Source organism: Thalia democratica, chromosome 2 (genome assembly GCF_965202585.1).
Source record: "Thalia democratica chromosome 2, ktThaDemo2.hap1.1, whole genome shotgun sequence".
Lineage (NCBI taxonomy): Eukaryota > Metazoa > Chordata > Thaliacea > Salpida > Salpidae > Thalia > Thalia democratica.
The window spans coordinates 44,669,103-44,689,861 of NC_139166.1; the positions used below are offsets into that span (position 1 = coordinate 44,669,103).

At 25.7% G+C, this 20,759-nt stretch overlaps 1 protein-coding gene across 1 annotated transcript; it reads left to right on the forward strand.

Moving 5' to 3' along the window:
* Positions 1-2,185: 2,185 nt before the first annotated feature.
* On the forward strand, positions 2,186-20,075 carry LOC145829298 (nucleoporin 88-like). The gene is made up of 13 exons (XM_082937058.1): positions 2,186-2,405; positions 3,555-3,718; positions 4,683-4,922; positions 5,498-5,686; positions 12,123-12,330; positions 12,963-13,107; positions 13,359-13,522; positions 15,318-15,475; positions 16,043-16,219; positions 16,281-16,475; positions 17,364-17,502; positions 18,727-18,962; positions 19,547-20,075. The coding sequence occupies exons 1-13, from the start codon at positions 2,205-2,207 to the stop codon at positions 19,608-19,610; spliced, it is 2,280 nt and encodes a 759-aa protein (XP_082793184.1). The 5' UTR covers positions 2,186-2,204; the 3' UTR covers positions 19,611-20,075.
* The last annotated feature ends 684 nt before the right edge of the window (positions 20,076-20,759 follow it).

Sequence of the window (20,759 nt, forward strand, 5' to 3'; positions counted from 1 at the left end):
CCTATCTAATTTTTTTCTAATACTAGGTTCCCTTTAAACATATTTAAACAAATGTTTGCCACAAGGGTATAAAATTTTAGATAGGTTAATTAATTGAATGAGGTATGTTATGAAGCTAAACCAATGGAAAAATACACAATCCGTTATCAACTAATACAATAATATTTAAAACAAACAAAAGCATAAATTTTTTATGTTTGATGTGATATTATAGTTTTCTACCTGAGTATTTCTAGAAATATGCTGCTAGAAGCACTAGCATTAGCTAAAAACTATTTTGCAATTGGTAAGGACAAAATCAACACATTAGTTCACTGCTGCAAATCAGTCCTTACATTTTTACAATAGTTGTGTTTGGTTGAATAAGGATATGGTTGATAATTTTAATATACTGCAGGGAAGTTTTCATGGTGTAGAAGTATGCAAACTAGTAGGGTTGCTTATACTGTATGAAATTCATAAGAAAAATATCTTTGTGCAAATCAAGTTTGGAATTTATACAGACAATGGCTTAGCAATATTACAAAATAACTCCAATCCAATTAATAAGCAGCTTAAAAAGACTCATAAAGCTTTAAAGAGATTTGACTAAAAATTAACTATAGATTCCAATCTTGTAAGAAATACTTTTTTTTGAGGTAGAGCTAGACCTTCGCAATGACACTTATGCACCATACAGAAAACCAAATTTCCAAGGGACATATGTCCAATCAAACCACCCTTGATATGTGAAACAGAAATACCAGGAAGCGTTAGTTAAATTAGGTCACAAGCATTGCTGGTAAAGATATAAAGACCAAATGAAAAAGCAAAACATCCTGTAATTCATGCCACCATTTTGTTTGTCAGTAGAGACAAAAATTATTAAACAGTTGTTTGAAATTGTTAGCCAAAAATTTGGCCCAAGGCACCCGTACCATAAAATTTTCAATAGAAAACTGTTGAAAATTTTGTACCTGTTCATGCTAAATATGAAGAGCTAGATAATGTCTCATAATCCCAAAATGTTAGAAGATAAGACAGAAAAACGAAAGCTATGCAACTGCAGAGATAAATGCATGGTGGCTAGCAATTGTTTATTAACAAATTTTATCTATTGACCAATGGAAATAGTATCAAAAAAAGTAAGCAGTATGTTGGCTTATCAGGTTTATTCTTTAGGTACACACCACATAAATGTTCTTTTAACAACAGTAAATACAGATAAAAAACTGTGCTTTTGAAAAATATTTGGGATTTGAAAGATAAAAATAAAGATTTAGAATTAAGTGCAAAATTTTACCACATACAAAATACAAATTTAATAAAACATAGCAGCACTCTCTGCAATGTTGAAAAACACAAGATCTCAAAATTAAACTCAAATATAGCTCCAATAAATCATTTTAGTAATTTTAAACATTTTTCTTTTAGCTTTATTTTAATATTTTTGAACGTTTATGCAAACTTAGTGTGTCTTATATTTTTTAATGATTTATTTAGTGTCGTATTAATCCTTGAATTTTTCCCATAATTTTATGTACATTTTGATTTATGTTTTAACATACTATTATAATAAATAAACTAAAGAGCTGTTCTGTCTTACAAAACAGTGTATAAATTGTTAATGTAAAACATAGTGTTTTATTAATATAATATAGATATTTATAGAAAATAAGGTGATTGTTTAAACTTGATCACTTTCAACAGAGCCCACTTGTAGGGTTTTTAAATAACTTATTAGTAAAATGTGTTTTAAAAATTTTAGAACATATGTTTCATAATGACAAAAAAGATTGTCTTTAATTTTCAGCTAGTTCAAATTTAATATAAAAAGCACTTTGGTAAACAGAGATGCAAAAGTTAAAAAAAAAAGCAATATGGCGTAAGAATTGAATATTATACATTACAAATATTTGTTGCAAAAATTGATCTTCAGTCTAACTAAACAAACAACTAAAATTCACAAAAACCACAGTTAAGCAACCATAAACGACTTTAAAATTTATTGTATTTTATGGTCGCTTAACTTTACAAAGTATAATTATAAGCTGTACACATTAAATAACAAAAGTAAAATAATTGAAGACTTATTACAAAATCCTAATAAATAAAATAGTATAAAAAATTTAACTAACATTGTAAATATATCAAAACTACAGTTACTGCTTAAAAAATAATTTCTGGTTTGTTTTTACTAAGCTTCAATTAAATTAACAAATAAAATGAGTGATAAGCTGCTTGAAAACCACAAAATATGGAAAATGATTGACTTTAGCACTGATAATGATGATGTACCATTGGCAAGAGCATCACAGCTTGTAACAACTAATAATTCACTTATGTTTGCCTGGAACAACAAAAAAAGCTGTTTATATTACACTAGTATTTCATCTCAATACAATGGTAAAGAACCAGCTGTCAATGTTAGTATTTTACTATTATGAATTTTATAAAAACAATGTTAAATAAATAACAAAATTAATGTACTACTTTAGTTTTTAAACAAAATATTTAGATTAAATACTGTCTTTACAAAAGTTTAAAGTACAAGTCAATTATTGCTAGTAGAGATTTGATGAAAAAAGCTATTTTAAAAAGTTTGTTTAAGAAATATATTGCTGCATATTATTTATTAAACATAACTTTTCTTATAACCATTAGCATTTTTAAAGTGCAGATGAAACTTATACTCCTGGCTAGTGGTTCTCAATATTTTAGATAAGTAAATTTACTAAAGCTTAAATCACTGAAAATATGAATTATTGCACTATAGACTAATACGTTAAGGCCATAGGGGGGGGTAGACCATGTTTTTTACAAGTTGATCTTATTTTATAGAGTTTTTACTAAGCTTCAAGATGCTTTTTACCGTTTTTAAAAATTCGAATTAGTTTTTGAGATATGACCGGCCAAAGTCGGGCCGCATAACAGGTTCCTTATGGGGAAGGAAAACTAAAACGGCGAAAAAAGACTAATGCATTCAAAATCTATCTCCTCCTTTATTTTTTAAGCAATCTTCTTCAAACTTTCACAGTCTATTCTTTATACAATAACAAAAAAACGTTATTTGTGACTTTAAAAAATTTCAAGTAAAAATACCTTTTTTTTGTAATTTTATGACAAAAATTAAAAAAAAAAGTGAATTTTCATCAAAAAAAATTTTTTTTTACAAAAAAAAGGTATTTTTACTTGAAATTTTTTAAAGTCACAAATAACGTTTTTTTGTTATTGTATAAAGAATAGACTGTGAAAGTTTGAAGAAGATTGCTTAAAAAATGAAGGAGGAGATAGATTTTGAATGCATTAGTCTTTTTTCGCCGTTTTAGTTTTCCTTCCCCATAAGGAACCTGTTATGCGGCCCGACTTTGGCCGGTCATATCTCAAAAACTAATTCGAATTTTTAAAAACGGTAAAAAGCATCTTGAAGCTTAGTAAAAACTCTATAAAATAAGATCAACTTGTAAAAAACATGGTCTACCCCCCCCTATGGCCTTATTATATTTTTATACCCTTCAATATTTTCTTAGTATGCTTGCTTAGCATGAAGATTTAAAAAACAAATAAATTTTCAGACTCTTTTGTGTAATGATGCACCATTATTTGAAGTAAAAAGAGTTATATGCATGAAGGACAGTTCTCACATTGGTTTAGTTGGTTCAAGAGGCTTAAGTGTTGTTAAACTTCCTAAACAAATTTTTGTTAAACCAAATGAAGTAAAAGAAGAAGTTGTCTGCCAGTTAGTTTAATTATAAAAATAATATGTTTCAAATAGTACCTAATATACTTTATACTATGGAATTTAAAAAATATTTAGATTTTGATAATGGTTTTTCTTAACTTAAAGATTAATTATTTCCTATTTTTGTGTTTGAGTAACACTTATCATTGCAATTTTTTAATCATAGAGTTAGTTATTTATTTAAAAAATTTAACAAAGTTTAAAGTGAAAAAAAAAATATTTTTTACTCTGAATGCACAAGTAAGTTATAGGAGTTGAATATATTTTATTTTTAGTTAGTCTCAGGGGTTAAAGTTCAGAGGTATTATGGTAAGGAATTTGTCTTTCATTTATAAATGCTGATTAAGATTATTATTTATTTTTATCTATGCTAAAACGCTAAATTGTGCAAATCTGACACCTATCCAATTTATTTTACATAAATTGAAAATATTTTGTAGATATCTTTAAGTTAATATCTATCAATTGAGATATAATCTAGGTATAATGCACAATGCTTTGAAGTGCAGAGACTTTTACAATTATATTAATAATAACTCACACTGTTGTTACTATTTTAAATCTACACTAAATTCATCTGGAGAAATAATAGGCTTAATTAAACAAAAAGAATATATATAAAGTTTCTGATTATTATGAATTATGTAGCAATGAATATGAAGTTTAAATTTAGTATGTTAGTTAAATTTGAAAAAAAATTGTACTGTTTTTATGCTTTTATTCAGTTTTAAAATGAGTTGTTTTTAGGATTTTTTTTAGATGGGCAGAAAAATTAAGTAAGAAAATTTTAGAATGGTAATTGCTAGGGAGTAAATAAAAATTAAATGTAAAAGTAAAAGTAAATAAAAAAATAGCTATATGAAATAGATTAACACATATATTTTTTACTATATTTTTTTGTTGTTTTTAATGTTGTTGTCAAACATAAATTCTAAGTTTGCTAAAATTTTTTTATTTACAGAACTATTGCAATTGGAGAAAGGTTTTTTATCACTAACATAACTGTGCAACTTTTGCAAGCTTCATGGCATCCAACGTCTAACAAACCAGCTATTTTTATCTTATCGTCTGACAATTACTTGCGTTTGTTTTCACTGAACAACCCTCAAACAGCTTCTCATTATTTTAACTTAGATCAAAATGACAGTGAAGTTTTATCTCAGTCCTCACATAGTTCTATGAATCATTCTGTCTCAACAAAGTTAGTTTATGAATAAGAAAATGTTTAGATTTTTTTTACTACAAAAAAAAATTGATCCTTGTACTGTAAATACAAGTGTTATATAAAGCAAGGGCTTGTTTTTTCTCTAATTTTGTTTTTTGTAAAAAAATAATTAATAGCAAAATTGAATAAAATTGCCAGTAAATAAGAAATATTTTTCGTTCAATAAACATGAAAATTAATTAAAAATGATAATTAAGTCTGTTTTATTAGAAAACAAACATTTTCAAATCCTACTTGTGAGCTTTAATTTGCTGACCCTTGCTTTAACCTTTTAAAACATTTTAGTAGTAAGTTTCAGACTAAACAGCTAAAAATAGTATTTTATATTATATATTAGTTATACATACCAAAAGTATTTAATACTTTTGGTATGTATAACTAGCACCTTAAAGTATAATTTGTAGCGTTGTATGCTAGTTTTACTTAAATATTTTTATTTTGTAGATATCTTATGATGAAACTTATTTAAATTAAAAAAAAAAATTATAGTACAAAAACTAAAATAAAAATTAAAATTACAGTTTTGGTAATGATTAATAATGCAAATGCAGATATTCAATGAGTAGGGGCTTGGGTGAAACTGCAGTTTCATTTGATTTTGGCCAAGAAATTGATTACAAACCTTTGAAGTCATCACTTTTCAATAAAGATCAAGAAGACTATGTTTTACTGCAACAAATATATATTTTAAAAGGGAATGGAGATGTTCTACTGCTATTAGTTGACCTGTATCATCCTAAGTTTGTTTACAAAATATCTTAAACTTTAAAGCTGCAGACATTAGTTGAAAAAACTCATTTTACTTTAGAAATAAATGTGCTTTAAAAAAATTCCAGTTAAAAGTCATATGTTTAACTAATTATAAATGTATAGGCAAGTTTAGGTACTTTTTGAACTCCTCATATTTTATTTAATATTATTATAAAATTTAACTTTTCACATAAATTAAGTTTATTGAAGTAGACTTTTTGTATACATGATTACAATGCTACAATTTTTTTACTAAAGATAGTTGTTCTTTAACTGTTTTTTAAATATTAATTAAGTTAGTAAAACAATCTATGTATTTTTACACTATTGCAATAAAAAGTTGAGAAATAAATAAAATATTTTAGTTTTATCATTATTTTATAACGTTTGGAAAAGTTAAATAAATCAGGTATTTAGTAAAAGAACGTTCCACAAAAACAAAAATCAAGCCTAAATTTTATATGTTATATTAACATAACAGAGTTTAAATATCTTACTTAACTTGTTATTCTAAAAATACTGTTTTTATATCTCCCTTTGTAAAGTAGTTACTGAGTTTTTATCGTTTTATCTATAACTAGTTATAAAATAAGTGAGTTTCAATTACTACATTTTTATTATGTAATAGGGTAGCCACACACTCAGGAGGGTACTTAGGGAAACTCAGGATATTTTGAAGTTATAGAAAATCTCAGGTTATTTAGACCTGTTCTTAAAACTCGGTACGACTCAGGGCAGTTTAGGTTTTTAATAAAAATCTCAGGACAGATTTTATTCTTGATCCAGGTTCAATATTTTGTTATTTATATAACTAATTTTGCTCAAGAAATTGATTTTGTTGGTTTTGAAATGCTTATTTAACTTTTTATAGTCTTACGTCTAGCTCATGGTTTCCCAAAGTGGTTGATATCGTCCCCCTGGGGGCGATTTTAGTAAGTCGGGGGGCGATAATTAGTAAGGGGGCGAAAGGGTGGGCGATAACTAGTAAGAGGGCGAAAAAGGGGCGATTTTAAAATTTTGGGCTGTCATAAAATTTTTATTTTTTATCTTGCTATTTTACTAATTTTAGCTTGCTAATAAATTTTTGAACCTGAGGTAAAACTTAAACGAAAAAAGTTTATTTAGTTTATGTAAAATATAGAGAAAAAAATCAAGTAATTATGACTCTTACTTCACACTACGTTCACAGTAAATTACATATTTTCATTCATATATTTTCTTATTTGACAATTACATAGATCATAGACGATCGGAATCCCTCTCACCATTTTATAACCCGAAATATATGTTATTTGGGATCATAAATGGTTTGTAAAAATCTATGTTATATTTATTATTTATCGCCTCATGATATTTCTAATTGTTTTTTGAAAAGTCACTAAGTAAGACTAAGAAATAAAACTATACATGGTTGCCAATTTGTCTAGAAACCTGGAAAAACCTGGATTTTGACAATTTAAGCAAAAAAAAAACTTAAAAAATCTGGAATTTTTAACAATTTCAACATATTAAGTAGTAAAATTCCGATTTGACACAAAAAAGCTATCATATGGATAAAAATATGAATCCTTTCGAGGCAGATCTTTTGAAGTAAACAACGTACAGGAAACCTTCTCAGACTTACAAATTGACCTTGAACTTAAAATAAATTTTTCCAAAGAACGATATGAAAGTTTTTGGACTTAACAAAACCTAAGGCAATAGTGTCCAATCATTTGAGAGGAATTTAGATTGTTGTTTATAGTTTTTCCTTCTAGCTATGTTGTTGAGAAAGCTTTCAGTTCAGTTATCAACATATTTAGCAAAAGATCTAATCTAGATATTTGTAAAGGAGACGTTATTTTACTGATTAAGAATCAGATTAGAAAAACTTGCAAGCAATCCTGAACCTCATCCTTCACATTATATTAGACTTCAGTAGCAGACAGTATTTTATGAAAGTTTTTTTTTGATCTTTTAAAATACTTCTTATTTAACCTGGTTTGTATTGTATTTAAGTAGTCTTTTTATAAAAAAAAAATTATTAATTTATTTACTCTACAATAGGTTTGCATAATGCCTAATAAACATTAATTACGGTAGACTTCCTCTTGAGTTCGCACTTTTTACCCAAAAAATAGTGCAAATTTATATTTTCTGTAATTTAACTTAAATAAAGTCTATTACTAACTAAGTATGAATAAAACAAAAATACATAATATTTAATAGCTATACAGATCTATTTTGTTAATGAATGTTAGTTTTAGTTGATTTCATGTTTATTCCTAACGTTATTGCGTATAACATATTTAAATCTATCATTTTGTAAAAAAAAGGTAGTAATTATAGAGTTTGCACTTTTTGATTTTGTTCAAAGTGCGAACTCAAGCGGAAGTCTACTGTATTTATTAAATGGTTTATGTTCTTTTAAATCTGTTAATAGTTTTACTTTGACCTGGTTAATTTTTTAGTTTATATTTGTTGTTTACATTACACTAAACGTTTTTATAGCATAGTGATTAAAGCATTTGTTCAAAAGAAGTTTATTTGAAATAATTTTGTTATTACTTGTTTAATCTGTAAAAATAAAAAAATCTTAAAAACCATTAAAGTTTTTATTTCAAAAATTTTTATTTGGTTTTAAAAGAGTACAAATTTGAGGTCTCTATTTGAAATGACTTCAAATTTTTCATTTAAAAGATTCTTAAACTCAATTTTATTTTTTAACTTGATTTGTTATTATTAAAAATTTATATATTAAGGAATTTTAAACTATTAATACAACTGTTTTTTTGTTTAATCTTAATTTTACTATATTAGCAATTAGAATGAGTTGTTTATTTTAGTAGTTCAACTTTAGCTTTTAGTTTTTTACTATTTTCTTCTGGTAAATTATTATAGGCTAAAAACTAGAGAAAAAATAAATTTAAATATTATTAAATAAGCCATCAAAAAGACTGCTACAGTTACAAAACAAAATTTTAACCTAATTAAAAGAAATTTTCAATCGATTACTTTCTGTTCATAGAATTAACTGTAAAATTTTTGATTTTTTTTTGAACTTTATTTAAGAAAAAGATAATGTTAAAATCAAGGTTTAGTTATATAAAGGTTATTCAAAGTCAAATACTATTTAATGGTGTTCTACTACAAAACATATAGTTTAAAAAGTTTAAAATTAAGTTTTTAACTTCACAACTAACTTGCTTATAATATATCTTAGCATTGAAAACAATAATTTTACTGCATTAACTGAAACTGTTGATGAAACCACTTTTCATGTGAGATAATCAACCAGTCGGTCAAACTTCCTCAAACTAGATCAGAAATTATGTTTTAATATTTATTTTATTATGTGTAAAATAAACTGTTTATTCTTTTATAGTTTTTTAATCTCTGGTATAGTAATTTTAGAATATGCCTATTTATAAAAATAATTCAAATATTTTGTGCGGCTTAAATAATTTACTTAGTATTAACTTCTAAATGTCTAAAAATCGTTATATGAGAGATTATTATAATGTCAGATTTTAGTTTAGATTTTAGATGGGTAACGTACGGTTAAGATCCAGTCAAACTTCGACCCGCTAAGTAACTTGAAAACTACTTATGCAAAATAAATAAAATTTAGTTTTTTGATACTCAATATTTTGAAATATACTTTCAATATTGTTTTCAGTTCACAATAGTATTTCCTAGATCACAATAATACTAAATCGTTTTATTACAATTTTGCTGGAGTTTTTTAATTTTCATATTTTTTATTTTTTTAATTATGCAGCCTGCAATTACATTTTTTACAAGTTGAAACTAGAAAATATTTTTTAGTAAATATGAATTGCTGACTACAAAAGTTGTCCACTACTACCCTAAAAGTTTCATTAATTTCAAAACAATTCATATCTAAACAGGATTTATTACAGATTACAAAAGGCTTTTTAATAATTAAGTATTTTAATACACTTTACTGGGCTTATAAGAAAACAAATGTAACTTATTTTCTCAAGCCCTGTAACCTACTTTGGACACAGCCCAAAAGTGCGTGCATAAGAAGTACTAAACTAAATTACATTTCGAACACAACTTTTTCGGCTTAAAAGTTTGTACTTAAGAGAAAAACTACTTTGTAAAATCGTGGGCGTCGATTATTTTCTAAATTTCTGAAAAAGGATTTAGAAAATGAGTTTGGGAAACCCTGGTCTAGCTCTTCACTATTCTTAGAAATAACATTGTAGTTTTTGTTTTCAATCTTAAACTAATATTTAATATGGTGTGAGTTTATATACAGAAACAGTTTAGAGATATAAAAGTTGAACTATACATTACAAAGTTTTAATATACTTTATAAATTTAGTTACTTATATAGTTTAGTAAAGTTATATGGTTTTATACACAAATTACGTAAGTAGTTCATAGATAAAGTTGTTTGTTATAACTTAGAAATACTAACTTTCAGTAGAAAAACAATATAGACTAGTGTTGTCTTATCTTTAAGTACAGTATTTATCATAAGTTTAGTGAACATCCAATGTAGAAGCATGCACATACAACCTTTCTTTAAATTAACAAAAAGAAAATAAACATGAGGTATAAGTAGTTTGCACAAGAGGTAAATTTTTTTTAGGGATTCCGGGTGGCACTTTAAAGTCACCCAGCAAAGTTTTTTGACTCAAAGAGAGGCAACCCTGATTTACAGACGTTATTTTTATTATGTATTATTCTGTAACTATCAAATATCCTTTGCATTACAGTAAAGCAGTATTTTATGCTGGGTATGGAAAAATTTTGTTTACAAAAATTAACATTGACTGTAAAGCTTAGAGTATACTTTATACTTTTTATCGAACAGATTAACTTTTGAGACAAAACCAGTTTTGTAAAAAAAAATCCGGTATAATTGTAAGGAACTAATAAAGAATTTTAATTAATTTTTTAAGCTACTGACTCCGAATATATTTTTATTAAAAGTTCTAAAAATTCTTACAATAGGATTGTTTATTATTAAGTTAAGATTAGACTGAGAAAGTTTGAGAAAGATTGTTTACAAACTGTAAGAGAAGATAGATTTTTAACTAACTAGTTTTTTTCTCTTTTTAACTTCGCCATTCCATAAAGATGTTGTTGAACTTTCCAGCTTAGTCTTTGATTTTTAAATATGTTGAAAAGCAAATGTTAGCTAAGTTGAAGATCTTTAAAATAAGATCAAAATGTAAAAAAGGTCCCTTACTCCCATATGCCCTAAAAGTAGTAGTGTTAATAATGTTTTTATGAATATATATGAAACTTATGAAAATATTAAATGTTTTAAGTAACAAATAAACATTTTTCCAGTCTTTATTTTATTAAGTTCTGATTTCGAAAAAGTTTTTCCACACTAAGTTACCATACTTCTACTTGTATAAAATAAGTAAAGTGTTATTAAATCAAAAAACTCACTAACAGGTTTTATACAAAGCTCAACACAATAAATTCAAATAGGCAAAGCTAAAAAGTTAAGAATAAAAATTATAAATTTACTTTAAATAAATAGTTAAATTAAGGTACAAAATAACTTTAATTTAAATTCATTAAATCAAGTGTAAGGATTTTACAGGTACATGTACAGTGCTTATTCACTTATCCGGACATGTTGGGCAAGATTTTTCTGTAAGCATGTCCGGATAAACATTTTTCCCGATAAATACAATAAATTTTTTTTTTCTTAAGTTATAAAAATACTGTATATTGTGCAAAGCATGACAAATAATAAATGTGTTATATTGAAACAAATAGTAATTATGAGTATTAGATATTATAATGATGAATAATGAAAGCAAAGTTTCAGTTTAATTTATTTAATTAAATTTTCCAAGGTAGAAAAAAATCAGACTTACTAAACCTCTTCAACAGTATACGTTTTTTGAGGGTCAAATATCATTTGTAATTCCACTTATCCTAATTTTTAATTTGAAAAAAAGATTAATTTTTATTTAAGAAAAAAAAAGTTGGTCTTTACAAACAATAATCAAAATTAAAAATATGTAAACCTATCTCTCTAAATGAAAAAACAATTATTTAAACAAACAAAAAATAAATAAAGCGATATAAAGAAAGACAAAAAGCTTTGAATAATCTTAAAATCAATTTAAAGGAAACATATCACACCTAACAAATTAAAGAATACAGGTTTTTATAAAAAAATTTACATTTTTTAGCAAAAAACTCGCGGAATATAACAAATTTAATTTAAAACTTTCTTGCAGAATGAAAGCTCAAATATTTGTATCAAAAAAGTGTTAGTGTTTGTTATAGAAAAATATTTTGAATTCTCTTCACGACCGAAATTGTCCGGATAAGTGAGGTTCGGATAAGTGAATAAGCACTGTACAAGTATTTAAAAGTAATATAATTAGCTTTTAACTTACATATTAGTATGAAACAAAATCAATAGTCTGTTTTGTTTTTCAGGTATAGCAAAGGTATGCTGCTAGGTCCTCTTATTATGCTACCACAGGCTGTTGACAACTATGGTACAGACTCTTGTTCAATATTAGTCACTAAAACAACGCCTCCTATGATTGCTATAGGAACAAAAACAAACGGCAGGGTTCACCACTGCGTTGTTCTGCACAACAATCAAGATCAGTTTAGTGCAGGAGAATTGGTGCCTAGTAAAGTTTGTTATATGTTTATGAATACTTATATTATACTTATAGTTAAATTTATTGTACTTTTGTTGAAGTTGTTATTGTATTCAAAATAATCAAGTTTTGTAAAAATTAAAACAAGTGTAGTTTTTGCATTTAAATTTAAATTATGATTAAATGAAGCTAATGTATGGTGAATAAAAAGATACATATCGATTTCTTGATAATTAACAGAGTTTTAAGATTTTTTACAGAATTATAAAAAATTCAAAAGTTCTGGGAGGTTTAAATGTTATACAAATTTATATTCTTTTACATCATTTAAAAAATAATGAGTTTTAATCTAAAGCTTTCAAATTTTTAACCTTTAAGCAGCAAATTGAAAAGTTCAAAATCTATTTTTTTTTGTAGCTACTTGATCGATAATAGAGAAGTTAACAATATGTTTTAATTTATTTATAGTTTGCTATAACATAAAAATAAACGTTTTATATTTCAATGCTTGATCTACTTTTTATACTCTGCCAAATTACTTGGATTTTTGTGTCTTAACGACACATGTTTTCTTTTGCAAATTAATAATTTTTTTTTGTTTAAAAATTTTAAAAATACGTTACATTAACTTTAAAAAAATAAAAAAATAATCAAAATTGACTTTTAGAGATTGGAAATTATAGAAGAAGATGATGCAGAGCTTGCATTGGAACCAACATTGTACGTATACGAAACTGTCCAGTTGGATATAGTACCACATAATTTAGAACAAAGCGATGAAATGCAGGAATACTTTATAGATCTTTTCCATGGTAACTACCTGTATTTTTTTTATCTTAAAATTTGAAAATTTTGTAGTTTTGATAATTAAATACACCTTTTTGTAAATAAAGTATACAGATAGTGTTGACCTCTTTTGGGTATCTGATATGGTGATTAAAATATATCTGTTGCTATTAGTTTTGTTTTTTAGTTTTATATCGATGGTTTTTGCAGTAGTTTCCGTTATTGTAAAAAAAATGTTTTTATGAACGTTTATTAACAACGAAAATCTTGTTTTTAGATCCATCATTACCTTGGAGATATTATTGTTGTACATGTGTTGGAGTGCATTCTATTTCGCTGCCGTGGCTACAACAGTTTAACATGTTTATGGTAGAAAATAATGAAAAACTTATTGAAAATTCACCACAAACTTCAGAACAACTAATCAGCTCGCTAACTGAAGTAAGTTTTTTACTTAGTAATTTTTAATAGTTATGTTTAAAGTGTTTGATATTTTATAGTAAAACTAAGTATAATATAAATTTTTTACTGATCTTACCTAGTTGATAGTACATATTTAAAAAACATTTAAATTTTTTAATTACATACAATAAATATTTAAGTTCTTTAATTTCAAATTTAAACAATAGTTTAATAATATTTTAAACCAGTGATTCGCACCATCTTCAAAAAATTTTTACAGTAAATCACCGTGTAAGAAAAAATCTGTAAAAAATCATTAGAAATAAACTTAATTACTAAAAGAAAAAAAAAACTTTTTATGATTTATTTGCCTTTCTTAATTAACTGTATTTGAAACTTGATAATCGCTTTTAAAAAATAACTTTATAGAACAGAGCAATACTGAATATGTATCAATAAAAATATGTATACCACACAAAATTTATAGTTCATAGTAAAAAGTTCTGTGCACACTTTGAGAAACAATAGTTTAAATTGTAAAGATATCAAAACATTATTTGTGTCATTACATCATCAAACCCTTCAAATGTTTTTTTAATATAATTCTAAATCATGAACAAGTTAAAAAGTTTTGCAAAATAATTATTTTTTGATTTTCCGCATAATGATGAGCATATTTAAATGTTTTTAATATCTTTTATAATGCTGTGAGAGTAAAAATGTAAAAGGTAAAAAAATTAAACAAAATATTTATATAAAACTTAAGCTAAATCATTATTACTGTAGAAGACTAAAAAGTGTGAGTTCTTATACTGTGTAACCTATAATGTATGATACATTGTGTTATAGATCAGTGGTCGGCACGGTGTACACTGGTGCATACTAGTGTACATGAATTTTTTCTAGGTTGCACGAGACTTTAGGGGTGCTTGAAACTTATTTTGGGGTACATGAGTTTTTTTTTCGCGCAGAAACTAAATTAAAGTTATTTTTATATCTTTTTACATTAAAGACATATTCAACTTTAATATCTCATTGACCATTATGTTGTCAATAAAACGACCATTTTTGTACTCTCCTAGTTCTATTCTGTTACATTATGTAAAATTTCTAGTTAGTATTTTAGACCTGGGTGATACAAGTAAAATATTATTGTAAAAATTATATCATCGATATTAAAAGTTTATTGAAATGCATAGGGTAAACTTAAAGTTAGCGTGTAAAAATTAACTGGGTGTTACCGAATTATGAGTAAAAAAAACGATTAAAAGTGTTTACATATTCTTAAACACTAGCGGCGCTAAAGAATGCAAATTGGGGTGCACAGAATTTTAATTTTGTGATTTAGGGTTTACGGATTCGAAGTAGCGTGCCGACCACTGTTATAGATTATTAAAACTTATGAAAAGTGAACAAAATCATTTTTTACAATATCACAAATAACTATAAAAAGTTGTCATATTAAAGTTGTTAAAAAATTCTATAGTTTATTGCTTTTTTTTGAAATTATTTTTGCTGATATTTATATTGATACTCTTAAGTATTTATAATAATATAAGTTTTACTTGACTATTTTCAAAATTAAAACACAAATAAGAAAAAGCTTGAATATGTATATATATATTGTTCATTTCAAGTTTTATTTCTAGCTTATTATAACATTTTAAGAACAATACCTTTTTATTTGACTAAATTTCTCACTTAGTATGGTATAAACTTACTTTTCTTTCACATTTTTTACAACTCTAGTCAACTGATAAGTTAATTTTAAAAGTTATACTACTTAGCCTTTTTCTTAATTATTTATAAAGCTTGTTATTTTAACTTTCTGTAGGACGCGTGCTTGGTAGAGCACATGATTTGCACGAAGCCAACATCAGCCAGTTCTCCCTGCAATGTAGCAGCTCTCACTATTATCAACAACAATTTGGCTGGATCCAACATGTTGCTCTGCGTTACTGATGACAACCATTGTACTGCATTAAATCTTTTGTTAGTTTATCGTTAAAGCTTTTGATTGTTTTTTTTTAAACTTTACTGTTGTTGTTTTCATCATAAATAGTAATTATTTTTATGTTTTTATAGGAAACTCGATTTAGTAGTTTTGTTTGAGTTGGTAATGTAACTGTAAATTTATAAACTATACACCGTTTTATATTATTATTATTAAGTTATAAGTTTATAATACTCAAACTTAATCAGTCGTGCTGAAATACAGAAAAAACTAGTATTATATTATTTGAAATTTAACACAATACAGCGATATTTTTGATTATATGAACCGAGAACGTTTACTTTTTAATTAGTAATTTTAATCTTCAATTAAATTTCGCTTCTACAACATTTAAAAAACTATTACTTAAATTTAAAGTTTGTACTGTTACGACTTTGTTAGATATCCATTAAGAAAGTCTATTAAGCATATTATTATTGTAATAAGTACAAATGTTATTAAATAGCGTTTTTTTTACAAAACTAAAAGAGGTTTATTCTTTTAACGAGTTAAAAGTAGTAAACGAGGTTTACGTGGCATAGTTTTTAGAAGTTGCAAATACACAGAAGTACATTACGAGGTAGTCAACCTGATTTATCACTAAACGAGTCTTTTTCTTATACAAGTAGTTCCAATCTGCCAGAACAAACTCTCCAAGCTGAAAACTGTCAAATTTTCGAGCAAGACTTCGACAAGCACATCAAGAACATGCTGAAAAGGGAATCATCGCAACCGATACTTAGGTAAGTTTTTCCTTATAGCGGTACTCGCAGTTGTTGAAAAAAAATCATTTTGTTGGAACAGATCAGGCAGTGGCGATAGCGAGCAGATAGCAGCTGAAGGCGAGCACGTTTTACTGGAGAGCGCCACTTGCACGTTGCGCGACGAATACATGCACAAGCTTCAGTCAGCCAGGCAAGCCATTGTGAAGCGAATCCAGTTGATCAAGGAGCACAAGGAAATTCAAGTTAGAGACGTGAAGGATCTGACCAGAATGAGGTTTCAGACGTGTTGTTGTCGTGTATTCTAAAATGTTTTTTTTACTGTTTGAAACAAATACTTTGAATAATGTTACACAGCTACACACATTTTTGTATAAGTTTTAATATTGTTACATGATATAAGAAATATTCCTGAAATTTTCAGGATTACTTATTAAAAATGGGGGGAAATGGTTTTATTAGATTATTTAAAATTCCAAGAAAACGTAATGGATTTTTTTTCTCCACACGTTTGTGTCAGAAATTTTTGCACTACTGACTATTTTTACTTTAAATTTAAGTTTTTTTTTGTATTGTTTAAAGTATTTTATCGTATACCACTTTAGTTATCATTTAATAACCAACGTTAATTTTTGTAAAAATTTTGTTGACCAATGGCCTTAAAACCTAAGTATACATTTAATGAAATTGATTTTAAAAAATAGTTCTTAAAATTGTTAATAAGAATAAAAATTATTGTTATTGTTATAAAATGTATAACTAATATATATCTAAACGGTGCTGTAAAACTAAAATATAGTATTTTACAATAAACTTTACTTCACTAACTATTTAAGTATGATGTTTTGTTTAGCATTTAAAAATTTTGTTAAAGTTAAAGCCGTATAAAAATTCTGAGCTTTTCTTATGATTGAATCAAAAGTATTAATAAGTTTTCTGTTTAAGCTAGCTTTTTCTTTTAAAATTATAAAGTTATTGTTAACTATGATATTAAAAATTTCTTGTGATGATTTGATAAATCGTTTTATATTTATAAAATGAATATTATTTATTAAACTTGTATTTATATTATTAAGCAATTTTCTTTAATTTTAATATAATGATAGTTTTTTCAAAGTGAAATTGCTATGAACATTTTGCTAATGATTATTTGTTACTTTTTTAGAAACGAACTGACAGATACAGCTGGAAAAATAGCTAGTGATTTCGAAGACATGAAAGATAGACAAGAGATGCTCATGAAAAAGTTATCTGAAATTATTTCAAGTAGCAAATCACAACAATTTAATCCAATTTTATCTCGAGTTTGTTTAACTTATTTAAATTTTAAAGTCATGTATTTCTGATAATTTTTTTGCACTTTTTGATATTGAGGTACTGACACCACACATATAAAAAAACATATTTTCAACTGCTCGTTAGATTTATAAATGTATATATGTATTTATAATACAAAAAACAACTAATGTTCGTACTTTTTACTAAGTTTCAACGTTTAGCACGTTTCATCAGAACAATATAAAGCACATAGCAATTTTTTTTTAAAGAATCATAATAAACACATGACGTTTCAATTAAAATTGAATAACTTTGATTAGCTTATCTTAAAAACAACTTATGTACAAGTTAACTTATATTTTGTTTTGTCTTGTTTGTTCTTATTTTAATTTAAATTTTTGCTATTTTGTTATTGATTGGTATTTTTGTTCTTTTAAAATACATATTTTGGTTGTGAAGACAGGATTGCTGTTGTCGCTAACCCAAAGTGTTCTACTTATACACTATTATTGGCCTGATTTACAACGCAACGTGCGCTCTAACTTGTATAGTAGATGCCCCCAAGATAACGCTTAAATTATAGTTGACTTAAATAACTAATATGACTTACTTACTATTTACTAAAGGTTTAATAAATCAGTTACTTATACTAATTTAAACTGAGTTCGAATCTGTGATAATGATTATATTTACAATGAATTTGCGAAACGAAAAGATGATAAAATACTGCACAACATTACACTAATAAACCAAATTATCAATTCTTTTAAAAGACGACAATACTCGAATAAAAGAAACTAAAAACTAAATGTTTAAACCAAACTCAAAAACTATTCTAAAATCGAAATCAACTCGACAACAAGATTGAAACCATTAAAACTTAAGTGCAGCGAAAAGCTGCACTGAGTTCAGTCCGCTGCAATGCAGTAGAAACTAAAAGAACTCTATATTACTCGAGATTGTTGAATTTATACTCGCTTGAGAAAAAAGAAGAAAGTAAAAAAGAGACAATTACCGCGTAAGCGGCACACTGTCTTTCTGTTTTTTATTTGGTGATAATTTTTTTTGGCTTTCATAATTTCTAGGCTATGTAAATGGCATGATTTGTTGTTGTGATATATATATATATTGTGATTTACCTTAAATATTTATGTAAAAATTATGTCAAAGGAAAGTTATATCTAAAAGGATATAAATTAATTTAAGTGTACCTTTTACTTTTGTCACTAAAATCTTATATAATTTTCTAGGCTGAAATAAACATGGGTAAAGAGTTAAGAAAAATCTCGACTCATATAAAAAAGCTGGACAACTCTATCAAACAAGTGAAAATAAAACATAAGTACCAGTTGAAGCAGATTGCATTAAAACAATCTCATAATCAGGATGGTTTAGTTGCTAAATCAGAAAAATACGGAAGCAATGTATCACAAATGACTAAAACTGCACTCCAAAACAGCCAACTTACTCAAATATTATTAGAAGAGTAAGTTGTTTAATTGTAATTTTACAATTTTTAAGGTAAGATAGACAATAGAACTGAAATGTTATGAGCTCAACTTACTTTCTACAATTTTTAGTTAATAATTATAAATATTAATATATAGTAATAGGTTGACTACTTCATTGAAAGAAAATTATTTTACTTATAATCTTGTTTTTGATATTTATAGTTTTTTCAGCTAAGTTATCAGGGGCTTTCAAATATTGAAGTAGTACATACTTACATGGCTTAAAAATTACCCAAAAAATGAAAACTAAAATCTATAAAAAGTCTTTATAAAAAATTCATATTTTCTTTATCTTTGCAAAGATTTCTTTGAAGACTTTAAGTTAATTCTTAAATAATTTTTGAACTCTTTGAGTTTAAAATTTACTTTGAGAAAAGAGAACTTCGAAAGCAATATATAGTTTTTAAGTAACCGACTGATATATAAGTATACTAGGAGTAAGAAAATTGTGTAGATTCATATTTTCAATGAAATAATTTTCTATCTTATCTATTCTGTAGTTTGTTTATTAAATCCTGTTATTGTAGTTGAATAGATTTTTAACAGTTTTAATTTTTAGGGGTGACAAAATACATGAGTTGATAAAGAAGTTAAATAATTTGAATGTGCAAGTTGGACTCTGATAAGGTAACATGGACATGGTGTTGTACTTAACGCAAGTTTGTACACTTCGAATGGGTTTTAAAGTTTAAAAAGTGAATGTATGGAGTTTAAGCATTGAAAATCATCTTAACTTAAAAATTATTAACGTTTTTTGATATACAGTTAACATTGTTCACATTTATGTAAGTAATGTGTTTTGTTACGAATTTTAACTTAATAATATTTTTATTTGTTTTTTTTAGGTAATATATTTAAGTTTTAATAAAAATTATTAATTATAAGTTATTTTTAAAGATCATAAATAAATGATAATGAATTTTTTTTTGTTATTGAGTAACTGCACTTAAATTCTAAAGATTAACTTCAAGTTATTGTTGTATAGTTATCTTGTTGGAATAACTTTATTATTATTAAGCTTTTACTTAAATCACTGAGCTTTATAGTAGTTACATTTTAAGTTTTGAAATTTTCAGTTTTAATTAATTTTGTCACAAACATTTTTTATAAAATAAAAAGTAATTAGTTCTAGAAACATAAAACAATTTTGTCTAAAAAAAATAATTTTGAAATAAAGTTTAAAATGTGAAATGTACTTTAACTGTATTTCTAGATTAAGGAGACTTGATTTCCATTTTTCTTGGAATAAAATACTTTAGGAATCGGTTTCAAATTTATTTACAATTTAACTGCTAATTTTTTTCAACTTATGGGAACATATTTGTAATAACTTATTAAAGTAAATTAAATAGTTTGTACTTTTGAGACAAACTTGATTATTTTGATAATTTTAACCGTTTTCTGTTTATTTTTCAGGATGATTATTTTTGTACTACAAAATTTAACGAAACTAAAAGAGAGAAAAACTTTACAGTAAATTTTTTTGGAAACTTATTTAAATAAAATAGTATGCATTTATCAAACTTTGTTTGAATCAAAAGAGACTTTGTGTTAGCGTTTATTTGCTAAAAATTTATGCGAGTTAATCTCTGAAAACAAGAAACCTGTAAAGCATATATCTGTGAGATTGTGGAAATTGCAAACGCTGACAGAAGGACTACATTAAGCGAAATGAGTTTATTACTTGATTCCTTCCCTCACTTTAGGACACTTCACTAAAAAATAAAAATCTTATAATGAAAGTTATGTAATTATTGTTACAAATAATTATT